Raw genomic sequence first — 21,690 nt, 5'->3', positions numbered from 1 at the left:
CTACCTTGTCACCGTCTCCCCCTCATGCCATGTGTCATACTCTAATCTGTTGCAGAACTACAACTCCCATCATAGACTGTCAGCAGGACATGATGGGAGGAGTAGTTCTGCAACCTGAATGGCCATATGTTGCAGAACTACAACTCCCATCATGGACTGTAAGCAGGACATGATGGGAGGAGTAGTTCTGCAACCTGAGTGGCCACATGTTACAGAACTACAACTCCCATCATGGGCTGTCAGCAGGACATGATGGGAGGAGTAGTTCTGCAACCTGAATGGCCATATGTTGCAGAACTACAACTCCCATCATGGACTGTCAGCAGGACATGATGGGAGTAGTAGTTTTAGGGGATAACCTCACCTGTCATTGATCCTGCTCTGGCCTCCATAGTCCTCTTCTCCTTCTGATGGTCCCCCGAGGTGAAAGAAAAGGAGAGGGGGCGCCGGGCTCCTGGCTGAGGATTGGGGGGTGGGGGGCGCTGAGGTCCGGGGGGGGGGGAAGTATGAGGTTGCGATCTGGCTTCTGGCTGGGGGTGTGTGTGTGTGTGTGGGGGGGGGGAATGGGGGTGCCGGGGGCTGATTGGTAAAGTCCGAGGGGGCGGTATGGGGGTGTCGGGCAGCGTGAGCTGCGGCCCGGGCAGGGGGGGGGCGGAACGGAGGAGATGTGCGGCGGGCCGGGGGCTGAATGAGGGTGTCGGGTGGCGTGCGCTGCTGGGGGAAATGGACCTTTGATGTCGCGGCGCACCGGGGGCTGAGGTCCGGGAGACAGCATGGGAGCTGTAGGAGGCCGGGGGAGACTGAGGCGGCAGCACGAAGAGGCCGGGGGAGACACCGGAGCACACCAGCAACAGCAGGAGGCCGGAGGAGACAACCGGACAGGTTCGGGGGAGAGGGGTACGGGTGGTCGGCACACAATCCGGAACGGACGCTTTCCTGATATGCATCAGGAAAGCGTCCGCGGTTCCGGCGCTCCCATAGACTGCTATGGGGGTGTCCGGGCCGGAATTCCGGACAAAAATAGGACATGTCCTATTTTTTCCGGATCTATTTTCCGGAACGGACACCCTTCCGGAAAAATCCGGAAGGGTGTCCGTGTCTAATGAAACTCTATGTGTCCGGAAATCCGTCCGGATTTCCTGAGAGGAAATCCGGACAGATTTTCCGGACGTGTGAAGGGGGCCTCAGCAGCATAAGTGTGGCGTTTACTTCTACAGTAGTTGTGACAGTGTAGGACTACAACTCCCAATGTGGCCTGCTGTCTCTGCCCCCCACTCCCCCCAAAGACTCAAATGAGGCACAAACTGCAGAGAGAGACAGACCACACTGGGAGTTGTAGTCCCACACAGTCTATATACAAAGCTTCCCTGTGACTGCAGCTCCTGCACAACTGAAAAGCTCATCCCTAAGCATAATATTCATGTATATGAATATGTATTGTCCCATTTTACTTTTTTTTGTAAATAAGGGGGGGGGGGGAATCAAAATTGTAAAAGATAAATAATCACTTTAGGTATCACCTCATGTGGAAACCTCCAGTGTATGAAAATAAAATAGTACTGATTCTGTGTGATATCAGGTCTGGTATGACAGTGTTACCCAGTCACAGTATGGCGGTATTGGTCAGGTCTGGTATGGCGGTGTTACCCAGTCACAGTATGGCGGTATTGGTCAGGTCTGGTGTGGCAGTATTATCCAGTCACAGTATGGCGATATTGGTCAGGTCTGGTATGACAGTGTTATCCAGTCACAGTATGGCGTTATTGGTCAGGTCTGGTGTGACAGTGTTATCCAGCACAGAATGGCGTTATTGGTCAGGTCTGGTATGACTGTGTTATCCAGCACAGTATGGCGGTATTGGTCAGGTCTGGTGTGGCAGTGTTACCCAGTCACAGTATGGTGGTATTGGTCAGGTCTGGTGTGGCGGTGTTATCCAGTCAGAGTATGGTGGTATCAGGCCTGGTAAGGCGTTGTTAAATGTGCAATATTACCTACCAGTCCTGTGATGAGATGGCTACAGACAATATGCAGATCATGTAGAAAAAAAAGAATTATACAATGTATGTGGCCAAAACCATGCATCCATTTCTTCCACAGAAGCCATGTGCTGTTACCAGGATTATTGGCCATACGGCTATTGGGTACTGCATGGGGGGTTTGGTTGGAGTTGCATTTGGTAACGCAGATCTGGGAACAGAGCCAAAGACGGATCAATTATCAATATGATTGTTTATAAAGTAGTAAATCATGATGATAATTGGTGAGTGAAAAGGGAACATCTTCAGGTTTAGTGCAGGAACTATAAATACGGCCCTAGACGTAGGTGTACGTGTGCAGGTGCCCTCTGCTCTGCCGTACTTGCATGTATAATTGGAGGGCAGGGTCAGAGCTCCAGGCGCCATTAAAGAGGACTGACCGAGGGGGGCCCATTGGAAAGTTTGCTATGGGGCCCAGCCATTTCTAGTTACGCCCCTGGTAGTGTATATATAGTGGGTACATAGTGAATATATAGTGAGTACGTAGTGAATATATAGTGAGTACGTAGTGTATATATAGTGAGTACATAGTGTATATATAGTGGGTACATAGTGAATATATAGTGAGTACGTAGTGAATATATAGTGAGTACGTAGTGTATATATAGTGAGTACGTAGTGTATATATAGTGGGTACATAGTGAATATATAGTGAGTACGTAGTGTATATATAGTGAGTACGTAGTGTATATATAGTGGGTACATAGTGAATATATAGTGAGTATGTAGTGTATATATAGTATCACCAAGAAATAGCGGATACTACATCACAGTCTGGAGATTATCGCCATCCTATAAAGCTTTCCTGCCTGATAACACTTTATCACAGCAACAGAACCTAAAAACAAAGTCTCTGGGAGAATGGAGATGCTGAGGATTAGGAGACATGGACGCTACTACATAAGAAATGTGCTTGTCTGGATGGGCCATAAAATAGTTTTGGACATCAACATGGCCGCCCCTATTAGTGCTGTTCTTCTGAAGTCACTTCCACACACAAAGCTCTACTCAGGATCATTTCCTATGGTGGGGCCCCAGGATCATTTCCTATGGTGGGGCCCCAGGATCATTTCCTATGGTGGGGCCCCAGGATCATTTCCTATGGTGGGCCCCAGGATCATTTCCTCTGGTGGCCCCAGAATCATTTCTTATGGTGGCCCGAGGATCATTTCCTATGGTGGCCCCAGAATCATTTCCTATGGTGGGGCCCCAGTATCATTTCCTATGGTGGGGCCCCAGGATCATTTCCTCTGGTGGGCCCCAGGACCATTTCCTATGGTGGGCCCCAGGATCATTTCATCTGGTGGCCCCAAGGATCATTTCCTATGGTGGGCCCCAGGATCATTTCCTATGGTGGGGCCCCAGGATCATTTCATCTGGTGGCCCCAAGGATAATTTCCTATGGTGGGCCCCAGGATCATTTCCTATGGTGGGCCCCAGGATCATTTCATCTGGTGGCCCCAAGGATCATTTCCTATGGTGGGGCCCCAGGATCATTTCCTATGGTGGGCCCCAGGATCATTTCCTACGGTGGGCCCCAGGATCATTTCCTCTGGTGGGCCCCAGGATCATTTCCTATGGTGGGCCCCAGGATCATTTCATCTGGTGGCCCCAAGGATCATTTCCTCTGGTGGCCCCAGGATAATTTCCTCTGGTGGCCCCAGGATCATTTCCTATGGCGGGCCCGAGTACCCCAGTCCCACACTGCAATCATTCCATGCAAAAGGGCTCTAAAACTGACTGGGTACGAATACAGACCGGACAATCTAAGAACGTGTCGGACCCATCCAGTAGTGGATTATAATAGGGGCGTTCCGGGCGGCAGCTCGGGGCCCTGAGCTCCTGGGGGGCCCATGACCACCCAAAAAGACTTATACTCTCAGTGGTGTACTGTCTCCTGGCTACACTTCCGCCATGATTTGCAAAAAATCTGTTTTTTTTAATGGCAATTTTGCACAAATCAGGACATCATGACAATATCTATCCTGTACTATGAACGCCAGGCTAGTGCTGCCATAGTTACAGTGGGGTGGGGGGGCCCAGGCTTGGTGAACAGCCCGGAGCCTATGGTAAAGTTAATCCGCTCCTGGACCCATCACAGTTCCTCATGCTTTTTCTTACGTTCGGTGAATCATTAGGCACCTTACATGACTAAGAAGTTGGAATTATTTTTTGGCACACGTGTGGATTTGGAAATGTAGGTTCACTAGACCTGTAGAAAAAGGTTCAGGAAAACATTTGTATGAGCGGTGTCAGGGGGCCTGGCCTTAATGTAATGTGGTGCTCCCAGGGCCGATTCTGGCTTTCCCGCCGCCTGAGGCAAACCTCAGGTGGCCGCCCCCTCACTGGCCCCCCCCCCCCCGCACGTCCGTAACGACCCGAATACCGCCGCCAACACCGGCATCCGCCACCCCCCCTGCTGACCACACTCACCCCCCGCCGTCCCGATCGCCGCCCCGAACGCCTGAACGCGACCTCTGCCGACCCCTGGCACTCACCACAGCCTGGAGGAAGATGAGAGCTGCTGGGTGACGTCACTGGAGCCCGGCGGGACATGGGGGACATCCGTGAGTGTGGGCGGCTGGACGGCTGCTGCGGGACATGTGAGCGGCTGCGGGGCTGCTGTCATTTTATAGTTAAGTGAAACTTAACTAAAATGACAGCAGGGGGAACATTTTGCCGCCCCCTGCAGGACCGCAGAATCTGCCGCCTGAGGCGGAATGCTCATTCCGCCTCATGGCAGAAGCGGGCCTGGGTGCTCCACAATTTTAAAGCATATTAGGTCAATGTCTATACGGTCCAGACCTAGACTAGATGGTCTGTGCCAGGTTACATTTATTCATCTCTCTGAGCTACTTAGATAGATATAGCCAAACACAGGAAACCCTCCATCTAGGGGCCCTTTAAGACAGGCCGAGCAGGTCCCAAAAAACTAATATGAATCTTTGTGATCCAAGAACTCCACCAAGAACCTTGGCAAGAGACGGGCACCTTAAGGGGCATCTGTAGTATCTATAGTAGGTGAGCAGTTTGCCTTCAAGAAAGTGTCTGGGTTCGGCAACTTCTCCTTACCAAGACGCTTGCCGTTTAACTCCCTGCAGAAGTTAGATGCAGCCCTAGGGAGCACCTCTCTTGTCGCCAGGTCAGGTGGGGTTTGCAGGTAAGCTCCATTAACTTCAGTGGAACTAAGTTACAAAACCTGCACCCAAACTAGAGACAAGAGTGGGGCTGTCTTTTTTTTTTAGCTCTGGATAAACCCTTTAAATTCTGAGCATTTGTGTTCAGAGAAATTGAAGAACCCTGACACTTTCCTGAAGTTCGCTCAACACTACTCCTAGGGGATAGAAAAAACTTTCATATATAGGGTGTAAACCTAAAGGGGTTATTGAACACCACTCTTGTCCACAGCTAGGGTGCAACTCAGCTTCCTTGAAGTGAATGGAGCTAAATTGTAATACCACACACAACCTGAGGACATGGGTGGTGCTGTATTGCAAGGAAGTAGCTGTGCTTTTTCTAATCCTGGATAACCCCACATAGATTTAGCCATAGAGTTATATAGTTCCCACATAGATTTAGCCATACAGTTGAGTACCGGCTGTCAATATTAGGGGTGGGCATGATAATCTGTCTGCAGTGAGCACCACCTAGTGGTGGCTGCAGGAAGGCAGAGTCTTCTCATTGAACTGATTGATATGGATGCCAGAGAGTGGATTTTCTCCGGTCTGGTAAGCGCAGATCATTTCTTTGTTTCTTTGCTTTTCTTCTTGCAGCCTTCTGTATTCTTCTTGTTGACAGCAGGGTATGAATTGTTGACAAGTTTGTCTCCAGATATGTCCCACTCGTAAAAGCAATTTATCATCAGAGAGCGGGAATAAATGAAAGGTTTCAGATCCGAGCTGTGCGGAGCCGTCAGTTCCATCAGGAGATGTGCGAAACGCAAGATGTAAAAGCCGGATCTTACAGGATAAAAGGATGAGGGGCGGGGGTCTCAGAGGCAATGGGGGAGGGGGGGATCTTCAGATGGTTCTGATCTCTGACTATGGGACATCAGGAGAGATGAGTACATGGTATATACACTAATACACAGCATCCATGATTCAGGGTCTCCATCTAATACATAGAGGGAAGAGTATCTCCCACTCTGGAGGACCTGGCACATCCATGCATTTCATTCATTTCCATAGGAACATGTAATACTTCATATCTCCTGTGGGGGCACTGCAGAATAAACAGAAGCTTGCTGCCTAGTTCTCCTACAAGTTACTGCTGATCCATAGGAAACTGAGCTGATCTTCTAACACAAAAATGACTTTTAAAAATGGAGAACCCCTTTAAACCCTTCCAGACATATGATGTACATGTCAAGATGTAAGAGTGAAGAGTATGAGGAAGAGTCAGGTGCTGATCATAAGCATCTACTTCCAGATCTTTACATGGCTTCTGGGGATGTCACCCAGGTATACAGTGTTACAGCTCCTAGTCCATCCACTTGGAGTGAAAAATTAAATATGGGAAAATATCAGCAAGTTAGAAGACTCTCCTAACCCTATAGCGCAGGGGTCACTGAGGATGAAGGTAAGTTTCTTAACTTTATCCTCTGCGCCATTTCTGTGATTTTAGGAGTTTAATCCCTATGCTTATTAGGCATTTTGGTGCACTGTGGGAGGGGCTAATGCCCCCAGTGCACTGATCCGCCCCTTCTAATAAATATCAGCAGAGCTGGCCGAGTGGGGGATTGGTGCACTGTTTGTGGTCGTCCCACCCCCAGAGCACCAAAACGCCTAAGTAGTATAGGGATTAAACTTTTAATATCACAGAAACAGCGCTAAGGATGAAAATGGCCCTACCTCTGTGTGATAAATAAACCCAAACCCACCTACAAGAGTCGCACGCATGAATCTACTTAGTAAATGTCCCACAAAGTATATCACAAAGTTGCAAAAAAATATATATATATATTGTTAACACAAATGTCAAAAACTTCCTTCATATAGTGGTCAGTAGCTGCTGACTTAGCAGTCTACAATATATAGCGTATACTCTGAGGTCATTCAGTGCTTGATTTACTGCAGTGCTGTGGTAATTAACCACCATATAATGAGCCGGCGTGATTAGCGGCAGAAGAGTTTAGCGACTTGTGTGTCTGACGATTGATGAAATGTTGTCGATGGCCCCGACGTGTTAATCACAGATACCGCATAATGGAATGGAGGCGAGGACCGCCACAGCCATCTATACTGAGATTGTATCACCGCTTGTATCACAATCAATAAATTACCAGCTCTTAAAGGGATAGGCCGGGCTATTAGAGGGATTCCACACAGGATGGATTTACTGCAGGTTGTTTGCAGATGTGCTGTGGCTACAGATGAGTGAAGTGTTTTGGTTTTTTTTTGCTAAATTTGTTAATACAATTTGCTAACATGGTGGCCGCACATGTTTCTGCGTGTCACAGAAAGTGGGCGGATGCAAGGAATTATATATCATCCCTTGCAGAAATGCTGGCTGTGACCCCGCCCCCTCCAAACACTACATCCACTGACTGCTTCCTGGAGGCCGGCACTCACCTTGGTTGTGGAAGTGAAAAGGGCCGCACAACAAAACAGGCTCCTGCTATATGTGACAGATTAGAAAAGCGAAGGGGAAGAGACAGAGGTAGCAGAGAGTGGGATAGTGGAGAGGTAGCGGGGAGTGGGGTAGTGGAGAGGTAGCGGGGAGTGGGATAGTGGAGAGGTAGCGGGGAGTAGGGTAGTGGAGAGGTAGTGGGGAGTGGGATAGTGGAGAGGTAGCGGGGAGTGGGATAGTGGAGAGGTAGCGGGGAGTGGGATAATGGAGAGGTAGCGGGGAGTGGGGTAGTGGAGAGGTAGCGGGGAGTGGGATAGTGGAGAGGTAGCGGAGAGTGGGATAGTGGAGAGGTAGTGGGATAGTGAAGAGGTAGCGGGGAGTGGGATAGTGAAAAGGTAGTGGGATAGTAGGGAGGTAGCGGAGAGTAAAATAGTGGAGAGGTAGCAGGGAGAGGGATAGTGGAGAGGTAGCGGGGAGTGGGATAGTGGAGAGTTAGTGGGATAGTGGAGAGGTAGTGGGATAGTGGAGAGGTAGTGGGATAGTGGAGAGGTAGGGGGATAGTGGAGAGGTAGCGGGGAGTGGGATAGTGGAGAGGTAGGGGGATAGTGGAGAGGTACCGGGGAGTGGGATAGTGGAGAGATAGTGGGATAGTTGAGAGGTAGCGGAGAGTGGGATAGTGAAAACGTAGTGGGATAGTAGGGAGGTAGCGGAGAGTGAAATAGTGGAGAGGTAGCAGGGAGAGGGATAGTGGAGAGGTAGCGGGGAGTGGGATAGTGGAGAGGTAGCGGGGAGTGGGATAGTGGAGAGGTAGTGGGATAGTGGGGAGGTAGCGGAGAGTGGGATAGTGGAGAGGTAGTGGGATAGTGGAGAGGTAGTGGGATAGTGGAGAGGTATTGGAGAGGTAGTGGGATAGTGGAGAGGTAGCGGGGAGTGGGACAGTGGAGAGGTAGTGGGATAGTGGGGAGGTAGCGGAGAGTGGGATAGTGGAGAGGTAGTGGGATAGTGGGGAGGTAGCGGAGAGTGGGATAGTGGAGAGGTAGTGGGATAGTGGAGAGGTAGCGGAGAGGTAGTGGGGAGTGGGATAGTGGAGAGATAGTGGGATAGTGGAGAGGTAGCGGGGAGTGGGATAGTGGAGAGGTAGCGGGGAGTAGGGTAGTGGAGAGGTAGTGGGGAGTGGGATAGTGGAGAGGTAGCGGGGAGTGGGATAGTGGAGAGGTAGCGGGGAGTGGGATAGTGGAGAGGTAGCGGGGAGTGGGGTAGTGGAGAGGTAGCGGGGAGTGGGATAGTGGAGAGGTAGCGGAGAGTGGGATAGTGGAGAGGTAGTGGGATAGTGAAGAGGTAGCGGGGAGTGGGATAGTGAAAAGGTAGTGGGATAGTAGGGAGGTAGCGGAGAGTAAAATAGTGGAGAGGTAGCAGGGAGAGGGATAGTGGAGAGGTAGCGGGGAGTGGGATAGTGGAGAGTTAGTGGGATAGTGGAGAGGTAGTGGGATAGTGGAGAGGTAGTGGGATAGTGGAGAGGTAGGGGGATAGTGGAGAGGTAGCGGGGAGTGGGATAGTGGAGAGGTAGGGGGATAGTGGAGAGGTACCGGGGAGTGGGATAGTGGAGAGATAGTGGGATAGTTGAGAGGTAGCGGAGAGTGGGATAGTGAAAACGTAGTGGGATAGTAGGGAGGTAGCGGAGAGTGAAATAGTGGAGAGGTAGCAGGGAGAGGGATAGTGGAGAGGTAGCGGGGAGTGGGATAGTGGAGAGGTAGCGGGGAGTGGGATAGTGGAGAGGTAGTGGGATAGTGGGGAGGTAGCGGAGAGTGGGATAGTGGAGAGGTAGTGGGATAGTGGAGAGGTAGTGGGATAGTGGAGAGGTATTGGAGAGGTAGTGGGATAGTGGAGAGGTAGCGGGGAGTGGGACAGTGGAGAGGTAGTGGGATAGTGGGGAGGTAGCGGAGAGTGGGATAGTGGAGAGGTAGTGCGATAGTGGGGAGGTAGCGGAGAGTGGGATAGTGGAGAGGTAGTGGGATAGTGGAGAGGTAGCGGAGAGGTAGTGGGATAGTGGAGAGGTAGTGGGAGAGTGGAGAGGTAGCGGAGAGGTAGTGGGATAGTGGAGAGGTAGCGGAGAGGCAGTGGGTTAGTGGAGAGGTAGCAGAGAGGTAGTGGGATAGTGGAGAGGTAGCAGAGAGGTAGTGGGTTAGTGGAGAGGTAGTGGGATAGTGGAGAGGTAGCAGAGAGGTAGTGGGATAGTGGAGAGGTAGCAGAGAGGTACTGGGTTAGTGGAGAGGTAGCAGAGTGGAGAGGTAGCGGAGAGGTAGTGGTATATTAGTGAAGAGGTAGTGGTATAGTGAAGAGGTAGTGGTATAGTGGAGAGGTAGCGGAGAGGTAGTGGGTTAGTGGAGAGGTAGCAGAGAGGTAGTGAGATAGTGGAGAGGAAGTGGGTTAGTGGAGAGGTAGTGGGATAGTGGAGAGGTAGTGGGATAGTGGAGAGGTAGTGGGTTAGTGGAGAGGTAGTGGGTTAGTAAAGAGGTAGTGGGTTAGTGGAGAGGTAGCAGAAAGGTAGTGGGATAGTGGGGAGGTAGCGGAGAGTGGGATAGTAGAGAGGTAGTAGGATACTGGAGAGGTAGTGGGATAGTGGAGAGGTAGCAGAGAGGTAGTGGGATAGTGGAGAGGTAGCGGAGAGGCAGTGGCTTAGTGGAGAGGTAGCAGAGAGGTAGTGGGTTAGTGGAGAGGTAGTGGGTTAGTGGAGAGGTAGCAGAGAGGTAGTGGGTTAGTGGAGAGGTAGTGGGTTAGTGGAGAGGTAGTGGGATAGTGGAGAGGTAGTGGGAAGTGGGACAGGGGAGAGGTAGTGGAGAGGAAGTGGGATAGTGGAGAGGTAGTGGGATAGTGGAGAGGTAGTGGGATAGTGGAGAGGTAGCGGAGAGGTAGTGGGATAGTGGAGAGGTAGCAGAGAGGTAGTGAGAGTGGAGAGGAAGTGGGTTAGTGGAGAGGTAGTGGGATAGTGGAGAGGTAGTGGGATAGTGGAGAGGTAGTGGGTTAGTGGACAGGTAGTGGGTTAGTAAAGAGGTAGTGGGTTAGTGGAGAGGTAGCAGAGAGGTAGTGGGATAGTGGAGAGGTAGTGGGTTAGTGGAGAGGTAGCAGAAAGGTAGTGGGATAGTGGGGAGGTAGCGGAGAGTGGGATAGTAGAGAGGTAGTAGGATACTGGAGAGGTAGTGGGATAGTGGAGAGGTAGCGGAGAGGTAGTGGGATAGTGGAGAGGTAGCGGAGAGGCAGTGGGTTAGTGGAAAGGTATCAGAGAGGTAGTGGGTTAGTGGAGAGGTAGTGGGTTAGTGGAGAGGTAGCAGAGAGGTAGTGGGTTAGTGGAGAGGTAGTGGGATAGTGGAGAGGTAGTGGGATAGTGGAGAGGTAGCGGGGAGTGGGACAGTGGAGAGGTAGTGGGATAGTGGGGAGGTAGTGGGATAGTGGAGAGGTAGTGGGATAGTGGAGAGGTAGCGGAGAGGTAGTGGGATAGTGGAGAGGTAGAGGAGAGGCAGTGGGTTAGTGGAGAGGTAGCAGAGAGGTAGTGGGATAGTGGAGAGGTAGCAGAGAGGTAGTGGGTTAGTGGAGAGGAAGCAGAAACGTAGTGGGATAGTGGAGAGGTAGCGGAGAGGTAGTGGGTTAGTGGAGAGGTAGTGGTATAGTGGAGAGGTAGCGGAGAGGTAGTGGGTTAGTGGAGAGGTAGTGGGTTAGTGTAGAGGTAGCAGAGAGGTAGTGGGATAGTGGAGAGGTAGTGGGTTAGTGGAGAGGTAGTGGGTTAGTGGAGAGGTAGTGGGTTAGTGGAGAGGTAGTGGGATAGTGGAGAGGTAGTGGGTTAGTGGAGAGGTAGTGGGTTAGTGGAGAGGTAGTGGGTTAGTGGAGAGGTAGTGGGATAGTGGAGAGGTAGTGGGTTAGTGGAGAGGTAGTGGGTTAGTGGAGAGGTAGTGGGTTAGTGGAGAGGTAGCAGAGAGGTAGTGGGTTAGTGGAGAGGTAGTGGGTTAGTGGAGAGGTAGCAGAGAGGTAGTGGGTTAGTGGAGATAAAAGAAAGAGAGCAAAAAAACACAGGCACCGGCGCCTCATGTAACACCTTAGGATAAATGGGATAGTGGGTAGGGAGATGTTGCACTCACCTAAGAGCCACTTGGGCTTGATGCGTATCACCCAAAGAGGGTTAAGAAGTGTAGAAATGTCCAGATCCCGGTAGCTGCTAAGCTAGACGTACCAACGGACGGGATGCTCCCACCGGGGGCCCGTATAGGAATGATGCAGAGAAAGTGATAAAAAACACAGGTACAGTGACTCCAGCGCTGCTACCGTAGGACCATCACAGGATTCCGATAGTTAAGATCATAGAGGATTTATTTACAAAACAAAGCATGAGGTTAACATGTTTCGGGAAAAGACTATCCCTTCCTACTGGTTCTGAGGAAGGGATAGTCTTTTCCCGAAACATGTTAACCTCATGCTTTGTTTTGTAAATAAATCCTCTATGATCTTAACTATCGGAATCCTGTGATGGTCCTACGGTAGCAGCGCTGGAGTCACTGTACCTGTGTTTTTTATCACTTTCTCTGGGTTAGGGGAGAGGTAGTGGGTTAGTGGAGAGGTAGCAGAGAGGTAGTGGGTTAGTGGAGAGGTAGCGGAGAGGTAGTGGGAGAGTGGAGAGGTAGCAGAGAGGTAGTGGGAGAGTGGAGAGGTAGCAGAGAGGTAGTGGGATAGTGGAGAGGTAGTGGGAGAGTGGAGAGGTAGCAGAGAGGTAGTGGGAGAGTGGAGAGGTAGTGGAGAGGTAGTGGGATAGTGGAGAGGTAGTGGAGCAGTGGAAAGGTAATAGAGTAGTGGAGAGATAGTGGGGTAGTGGAAAGGTAGTGGGAAAGTGGAGAGGTAGTGGAGCAGTGAAAAGGTAATAGAGTAGTGGAGAGGTAGTGGGGTAGTGAGGAGGTGCAGGAGAGGTAATAGAGTAGTGGAGAGGTAGTGGGGTAGTGAGGAGGTGCAGGAGAGGTAATAGAGTAGTGGAGAGGTAGTGGGATAGTGGAGAGGTAGAGGAGAGGTAGTGGGATAGTGGAAAGGTAGTGGAGAGGTATTGGAGTGCTAGTGAAGTGGTGGTATATGGAAACCTACAGGCAGTGCATCATGGGAAGAAAACATATGCAAATTAAGAAGAACACTGTCCCTCTGGTGCCACCTGTAGGTAACAACCCTGTTAGACAATATCCCACTCATAGGAGAATCGGTACCCCCCTGCGCAGAGCTGCATTACAGGCATCTCCGTTATCCAACAAATACCCTGCTGTGTAATGAGGAGGGAGCCTCTTCTTTGGCAGGTACTTTGGGGTCACTATGTGGGCACTATTAATGTTGGATGCACTATGGGGGACTTTGGTTTTGGAACAATTTCATTGGGCACTATTACTGTGGGAGCATTATGCCAGACACGGATATTTTGGGGGCACTATGTGGACCTCTGTTTTGACACACCTATTTTGAAACACTATATGGGCACTAGTAACATTGAGGACACTATAGAAGCACCATTTTTAGCACTGTCATTTTGGGGCACTATACGGTCACTAGTAACATTGTGGTCACTAAGGAACCACTATCCTTAGCACAGATATTTCAATGCACTATATGGGCACTAGTAACATTGGAGACACAATGGTAGCCCTATGGTTAGTACAATCATTTTGGGCCACTATACGGGCACTAGTAACATTGGGAGCACTAAGGAACCACCATACTCAGCAGAGTAATTTTGGAGCACTATATGGGCACTACTAACATTGGGGGCACTAAGGAACCACCATACTCAGCACAGTCATTTTGGGGCACTATATGGGAACTAGTAACATTGGGGGCACTATATAGGCACTACTAACATTGGGGGCACTAAGGAACCACCATACTCAGCACAGTCATTTTGGGGCACTATATGGGCACTAGTAACATTGGGGGCAATAGGAAAACTCTACACTTAGCATAGTTATATTGGGGGACACTACTGGCACTAACTACTACCAGGGGGCACTATCTGTACATAATTACTTTCTGGGGCACTGTGTCAGTAATTAATGTGCGATCACTGTTCACATCTATCTTGCACTGTGGGCTACTTGTGTGGCACTAATATTTTGGGGGCACTAGCTATATGGCAGCTCTATTTTTGGTTAATGCTTAAGGAGTAGTGGATGTGGTTACATGATGTCTCAGGCAGGAGGTTTTAAAAGTCAATCCCTTTAAACAGTAACTTATACTTCATTGGTTCTGGAGCGCCCTCTGTAGACAGGTGTCTGTTACTACTATAATCTTTATCTTCTTCTTCTTCTGTAATATACAATGTTGCGTTGGAACAATAGTCTGTCACCGCTGACTGCGCCGCCGAGAGCGCATGTAAAAATAACTCTAATTACTCTTGCTGTCACTGATTAATGGCTCCTCTCGCTGGTATCAGCCCCGCCACCTTCGCTGCCATATTTTACCATTAACGAAAATAGTAAAGCGTCTCGGAGGAATCGCTATAAATGCCACGTTTAGTCCGAAATTATTTTGTGCTATTAAAAATAAATGACATCCATTTTACATGAGGAAACGGATAGGATCAAAAGATCTGAACGGAGGGTTCCGTGTCTGAGAGCTGTCCGCATCGCAACGTCCCACCTTAAAGATGGAAGAATTCCTGCCTAAGAGTAAGAGACAGCAGAGACATAGACCAGAAAATACTCTGTGCTGCTGGGACACCGGTCCGTCCACTCTCATTCTCAATTTGTTTCCTCCATAATATTACCAAATTTCTTTCCAAAAAATACTCTGTGCTGCTGAGGACTCTGCTTCTTCCATGTTTTTCTAACTATGAGCCTTTCCACAATAACCCCATTGGAGGTGCCCTCCATTATAATGACTAGTGGGGGGAGTACGCTTCTTACTCTGCAGTTCTCCTGAATAGGCTGTGAAAATGGTTTTAGAGAACTGCAGCAAGCAGCTCTCCAACTATTCAATTGTATAAGCACTGATACAAGTGAATAGCCAATTGCAGGCAGGAGTTGGGGAACCCTGTGCTCCCCATCCTGCCACTTCCTGTGTAATGCTGGGAGAGCAGTGTGATTAGCTCTGCCCATATTACACATCATTCAGACCTGACCAGAAGAGGCCAGAGCACAGGAGCACAGCAGGAGCCAGGAATGGTGAGTATTACCAGTGCACAATAATATGGGCTGTAACCCAGACTCTCCAGATTGCAGAACTGCAATCTCCATTATGCCCTGCTGAGCGTTGCAATCAGGGGCGGTCTTGGCATTCCTGGGACCCCAAGCGAAGTTATGTCTGGGCCCCCCCCCCTCGACACGCGTTCCAAAACAATAGACCGCTGTGTGTTGCCCCCAGTAGTATATACCCCTTGTGCGCTACCGCCAGTAATATATACTCCTTGTGTGCTGCCCCCAATAGTATATACCCCTTGTGTCCTGCCCCCAGTAGTATATAGACCCCTGTGTGTTCCCCCAGTTATATATAGCCCCCCGTGTGCTCCCTCAGAAGTATATAGACCTCCTGTGTGCTGTCCCAGTTGTATATAGACCCCCTGTGTGCTTCCCCCAGTTGTATATACCCCCTCTGTGCTCCCCCACTATTATATAGGCCCCCTGTGTGCTCCCTCAGGGGTATTTAGCCCCCCTGTGTGCTCCCCCACTTGGATATAGACCTCCTGTGTGCTCCCCTACTTGGATATAGACCCCTGTGTGCTCCTCCAGTAGTATATAAACCCCCTGTGTGGTTCCCCCAGTAGTACATAGACCCCCTGTGTGCCCCACCAGTATTATATAGACCCCTTGTGTGCTGCCCCAGTAGTATACAGACCCCTGTGTGCTCCCCCAGTTATATATAGACGACCTGTGTGCCTCACAAGTAGTATATAGACCCCCTGTATGTTCCCCCAGTAGTATATAGACCCCTGTGTTCCCCACCAGTAGTATATAGACCCCTGTGTGCTCCCCCAGTAGTATATAGCCCCCCTGTGTGCTCCCCCACTTAGATATAGACCTCCTGTGTGCTCTCCAAGTTGTATATAGAGCCCATTTTGCTGCCCCAAGTAGTATATAGACGCCCTGTGTGCTGCCCCCAGTAGTATATAGACCCCTCTGTGAAGCCCCAGTAGTCTATAGCCCCCCTGTGTGCTTCCCCTGTTATATAGCCATAACCATAACCATTTATATAGACCCCCGATGTGCGCTCCCCCAGTTAAACAGACCCCTGTGTGCTCCCCCACCCATATAGTATATAACACAATAAAACAAACACTTATACTCACCTGGGTCTGGGCGTCTCCTCTTCCCTTCACTCTTGTGGCCGCAGGAAGGGTTTTCCCTGCGATCACAAGAGGCCGCTCCCCTTGTCCTGGCACCGATGCTTCAGTGATGTCACTAGAGCGCCGGCACCACAAGGACAAAGCTGCCACTTGTGACCGCAGGGAAAACCCTTCCTGCAGCCACAAGAGTGACTGACAGGAAGGGAGCCAACGTCTCCCGCCCTGTCAGTGCTGCTGCATGTAACTATGAGCGCTCATTACGAGTGCTCATAGTTACAGTTCAGATGGCAGCAGCGAGCGGGGCCCTGTCCAGGGGTCTTGAGCACAAGAGCGGGGCGTGGGGGCCCCCCTGGATGTTGGGGGCCCCAAGCGATCGCTTGGGGTGCTTGGTGCCAAAGACCGCCACTGGTTGCAATCTTTAGAGGGGCAGGGGTGGCCCCAGCCAAAATTTAGCATTAGGGCCTATGCGCCTTTAGCTATGCCCCTGGTAACAGATGAAGGATTTTACATGTGTGATGATCAAGTGGTGTATTATGGATCCAGGGACCACAGGGGTCCCCTTCCACCCAACCCTTGTAGAATAAGTTACCCCTACAACCCTAACACCTGCCTTGGCATTATGAAACAACCCATTTAAAAGTGTATTTCCCCTTTTAATAAAGAAGCCATCTTGGATATTTCCCTCTCGGCAGCGTAACATTTACTGTTTTTAATTAACTTATGATTACCGGTGCCCCCTCAGGCTGTAAATTAATAATTTATTCCTGTTTATTAATTATAAAGTTAATACATTTGAGTTTGGCTAGAAGAATCCAATGTAAGATACCTAAACTGCTGACAAGGCATCGGCACTCATCCTGGATACAATGTATCATCGTAACTGCCGATCCGACTATGATAAACGCTGTGCCAGCGGGGGTCCCCTTTACCCGCTATCCCTTAAGTGATGGCATACATTAAGAAATCACCATGAGGTATATTAGGCGCAGGGAATATTCGTGACACTTCCATATATTAGGACGTTAACAATTAATAGCAAGATGAACGTCCTCATGAAGGATCGGCGTCTGCTGTAAAATAACAGAAGAGGCTGCCAGAAAAACGCTGCAATTAAACAGGAAAATAAATTTACGGCCTTCAATTTGTCCTTTGTATTAAATTAAAAAAAAAAAAAAAAAAAAAAAACATAAAGCCCCCCCCCCCCCCCCCCAAGTCCCCACCCTCACCCCATAGGAGCTACCAAAATAGCAATTCCCCCATGTTTCCTGTACCTCCCAATATCTCAGCTCCTGTTTGCTGTTTTATACTCCTGTTTGCAGTGTTTTATACTCTTGTTTACAGTGTTTTATACTCCTGTTTGCGCTGTTTTATACTCCTGTTTGCTCTGCTCAGGTCTGGCTGCGGTGTATGGGGCGTGGCTAATCACTCTGCTCCTCCTTACACCGAGCAGAGGTCCAGGAGGCAGAAGATGGAACAGAGGCCTCCTGCAAGCAGTATATTCAGTTGTATCAGCGATTGCCGATACAACTGAATAGGGAGGGAGAGCAGCCTGCAGGCTCAGTGCAGTTCTCCTGAATCGGCTGCCATAATCACAGCTGATTTGGGAGAACTGCAGAATGACAAAAAGTGGTGAGGGGGTCCAGGGGGCCATGGTGACCGCTGCAGCCATGGTGACCCCTATAGCTACGCCACTGATTGTAGATTTCCCAACCACAACTGCTATTTTCTATCTATTTAAAGGAGAAGTCCGGCGAAAATGTTATTAAAGTATTGTGTTGCAACCCAAAAGTTATACAAATCCCCAATATACACTTATTACGGTAAATGCTTATATAGTGCGTTTTTCCCTGCACTTACTACTGCAACAAGGCTTCAGTTCCTGGATAACATGGTGATGTCATTTTCTGGTTAAAATGGTGATGTCACTTCCTGGATAACATGGTGATGTCACTTCCTGGATTAAATGGTGATGTCACTTTCTGGATAAAATGGTGATGTCACGACGCGACTCACAGAACTGTGCAGGATGTTGCTGCTGGAGAGGATGATGGTAGGGGGACACTGAGAGACACAGGGCACTGGAGGGAAACTGAGCATCCCTCTGCCATCATCCTCTCCAGCAGCCACAGCCCGCACAGCTCTGGGAGTCGGGGCGTGATATAACCATGTTATCCAGGAAATGACATCACCATTTTTATGCAGGAAGTGACATCACCATGTTATCCAGGAAGTGACATCACCATGTTATCCAGGAAGTGACATCACCTTGTTATCCAGGAAGTGACATCACCTTGTTATCCAGGAAGTGACATCACCATGTTATCCAGGAAGTGAAGACTTGATGCAGTAATAAGTGCAGGGAAAAACGCACTGTATAAGCATTTCCCGTAATAAGTGTATATTGGGGATTTGTATAACTTTAGGGGACAATACAAGACTTTTCACCAGACTTCTTTAATAGCTGTATTTGTATTTCGATTATTTTCTTTCAATCCCTTCATTGTGGTTCTGCCATTTTTTTCCATATACTGTACCAAACATCGGGAATATTATAGGAGATAATGGAATATGTGATGAATTATGGGAATGGGTGATTCTACTCACTTAATGATCTGAATGAGACAATTTCTGCCATCTAATCCCAATTATCGATATTGTCTATAACATATGATGACTCCACACTGTCTACGTTAAAGCTCATTTTCCTCCTGACATCGGAGTTTTACTGCTAAAGGAGCGGACGCTGGGGAGCGGCCAATAAAATTCTGATTTGGCAGGAATGTCTGAGAAGCCAATGGGCTATTAATTAGAAGATGAGAGCGACTGGAGAGCGCCAATCCTGCTGAGAGGCGTGACATCATTGGCGAGGATGGCAGCCTCCACGAGTTACATATATACACACTGGGCTCTGCTGCATCGCATCAGTCCATCTGTCTGTACGGAGTCACATGAAGGATCACAACGGGAGTGCGAATGTGTCCCGAAACATTCTCTTCTGGAAAGTTTAGTGGATGATCCTCAAAATGGAGTCTAAAGGGTATGGAGGAAGGTCTGAGCCCTCACAACCAATCAGCAGCTGTGAAAAGGATCATGTGATGCATTCTGTGACTTTTACAACTTGATGTAGTCACATGATCCTTATCAAAGTTCCTGAATTGGCTTAAAGGCATCATGTGATGCATCATGTGACTCCACAGTTACTTTTGGCACCATAGGGAAAAAAAATTGTTCTAAACATTTTCTCGTTGCTTAGCAACCATCGTCCCTTACCTCCTTTCTTGTCGGCATCTTGACTACTGTCCCCCGTGTCCTGTTTGGCTTGCTCTTTTGCCGGGGCAGCTTCTGGACTAGTGGCAGGCACGTCGGCTTGTTTGGGCTCATCCTTCGCCTGGTTGGCGTCCTGACCCGAGGAGTTCTCACTTGTGCCCTTTGCCTCCTCAGAGGCAGATTTTTCTGTGTTTTTGGCCTCTTCCTCTGAACCCGCCTCTTGCTTTTTATCTTCCAAAGAGCTATCTGCCTTCTTCTTCTTCTTCTCGTCTTCAGACAAAGGTCCATCACTGGTGGGTTCCCCTGTTTTTGGGACCTCGTGGTCTGTTTTTTCGGCATCCTCCTTTGCGTCTTCTTTGTGGTTCTCCACGGGTTCTCCGGTATTCTCATCTCCTTTCTTGTCGCCCTTCAGTTTTTTCCGGATTATGTGTCCGCGGAAGCTGGCCTGGATTTTGGTGGCTGCTTTATGGGCTTTGTCCTCTGGCTTGTTTGCATCTTGTTCGATTTTTTGGTCGCCCTCCTCGTTTTTCTCCACCTTTGGGAGAAGACAGAAGAAAATGTCATGAATCGGGCTTGCAATGAAAGAAAAAGAAAAATCAGTTATAAGTCTCGTAACTATAAAAAAAAAATTTAAGAAATGTAACATTTTTGAGCCTCTGGGAATTTTTTCGGTTGTTAAATGATAATAAACGACATTTTGGTACAAAGTGGAATGAATCATTCATGAGCTCCTCGATCCTCGCACTCTCGGGTGGTTTACTAAACGCCACAAGAGTAATGATGTTTCAACGTAGCGATTACAAACCATTCATATACATGTCATGTGTGGCTTAAAAGACACGTAAAAGTATCAAAAACATCACAGGGAGGATTCCCGCAACTTAAATCCCAAAATATACGGTGATCGGGGGTGTAGCTAGAGGGAGCAGTCACACCTGGGTCCTAGTGCCGGAGGAGGTTTATATAGGACACCAGTATGACATTGACTATAGTAGGTGTTACAGATTTCTGCTCTGAAAGTTTCCAGCCAATATGGCCACCATTACCATGAAGATTCTTACCCATTCCAGTGTCACCACTCTACTGGGCCACATGATGCCCCTTCCTGGTGTGAGCAGTGACCAATCATTACCAGCTATGGTGACATCAGAGTATTCCAACTGGATTGCTTTAGTCACGTGACATGTCCCTGTGGCCAACATGCTCCTTAACAAAGATTGACGGCCAATCAAGAATGGGTGGGAATAGGTTTTATCACAAATTTCATAATTTTCCATTCTCTTACATGAAAAAAATTTATAATTCTATGACGTCTGAGCCCCCTCCCCTCTCACAGCACAAGTCTCACACATAGCCTAATGCAGGGACACTGCAGCTGCAGCCCCCTCCTCTCCTCTCACAGTACAAGCCTCACACACAGCCTAATAGAGGGACACTGCAGCTACTTCCTCCTATTCCCTATCACAGCACAAGCCTCACACATAGCCTAATGCAGGGACACTGCAGCCCCCTCCTGCCCTCTCACAGCACAAGCTGCACACAGCCTGATGCAGGGATACTGCCATTGCATCCTCCTTCTCCCCTCTCACAGTACAAGCCTCACACACAGCCTGATGCAGGGACACTGCAGCTGCAGCCCCCTCCTCCCCTCTCACAGCATAAGCCTCAAACACAGACTGACACAGAAACACTGCAGCTGTATCCCCCTCCTCCCTCCCCATCCTATACTCAGCTGCAGACATCCTGCTGGCAGGCAAAGAAGATCAAATCCATTTGGGGGAAAAAAAAATAAAATTCTGCCTGACACAGCGCCACACCAGGTAACAATAGGCATTGCATCTTAGCTGCAGTTCTAGAGGAAAAGCGGCCATATTCACCATGTTTTTCTAATCCTGTACAATCCTCACAAGACCTCTGGAGGACCCCAAGCTTTCATTTTCAGCATTAGAACGGGAAGAATAAAGAGGTGCGCAGAGTTCAGGCAGAACGCAGTATTAAAGCCACGGGGACCTGGCGTGAAATATTTTACCGCTAATAATGGCCACAAAGAGCCAAAAGCAACTCAGTGAAAGGAAGCGTCGGACACATTACAAAGAGGCGCTATTCATCAAGCAAATATTAAATCTCTGTACGACGGCGACAAAGAAGAAATTGTATTGTACCTGCTGCGCTGGAGCCGAGAAAGCAACAAAAGCAGCTCCTTATGCAATTGCAACGCAAGCAGCACAACTCAATATAATCAATGCACACCCAATGGAGAGACACAAAGCAACCTGCAGAGGACTGACTATCCTGGACGGCCGGCCTCTATAGCATCTTCCTGCTGTCATGGTGACACTCAGCTGGTTAAGGCAGTCAGGATTTATGGCGCATAGTGATGCATTTACTTATAATGTAGCTTCAGCCCAACAGGACTCTACATACTGTATGTAACTCAGTAGGTTCCTAGGATCATGTGATTTGTACATTTCAGGTTATTAGTCATTGTATTATGAACATTCTACAACTTTATAATAGTCTAAA

General features: G+C 49.0%; 1 protein-coding gene across 1 annotated transcript in view; it reads right to left on the bottom strand.

The window, feature by feature from the left end:
- The window catches only part of GAP43 (growth associated protein 43), a 56,656-nt gene that overhangs the window by 8,909 nt on the left and 26,057 nt on the right, over nt 1–21,690 (bottom strand). The window contains exon 2 of the mRNA XM_069944968.1: nt 19,171–19,702. Within this exon, the coding sequence (XP_069801069.1) occupies nt 19,171–19,702 (532 nt within the window). The remainder of the gene's footprint in view (nt 1–19,170; nt 19,703–21,690) is intronic.

Source organism: Dendropsophus ebraccatus, chromosome 11, assembly GCF_027789765.1.
Source record: "Dendropsophus ebraccatus isolate aDenEbr1 chromosome 11, aDenEbr1.pat, whole genome shotgun sequence".
Classification (NCBI taxonomy): Eukaryota; Metazoa; Chordata; class Amphibia; order Anura; family Hylidae; genus Dendropsophus; species Dendropsophus ebraccatus.
This window is presented reverse-complemented; position numbering and strand designations above follow the sequence as displayed.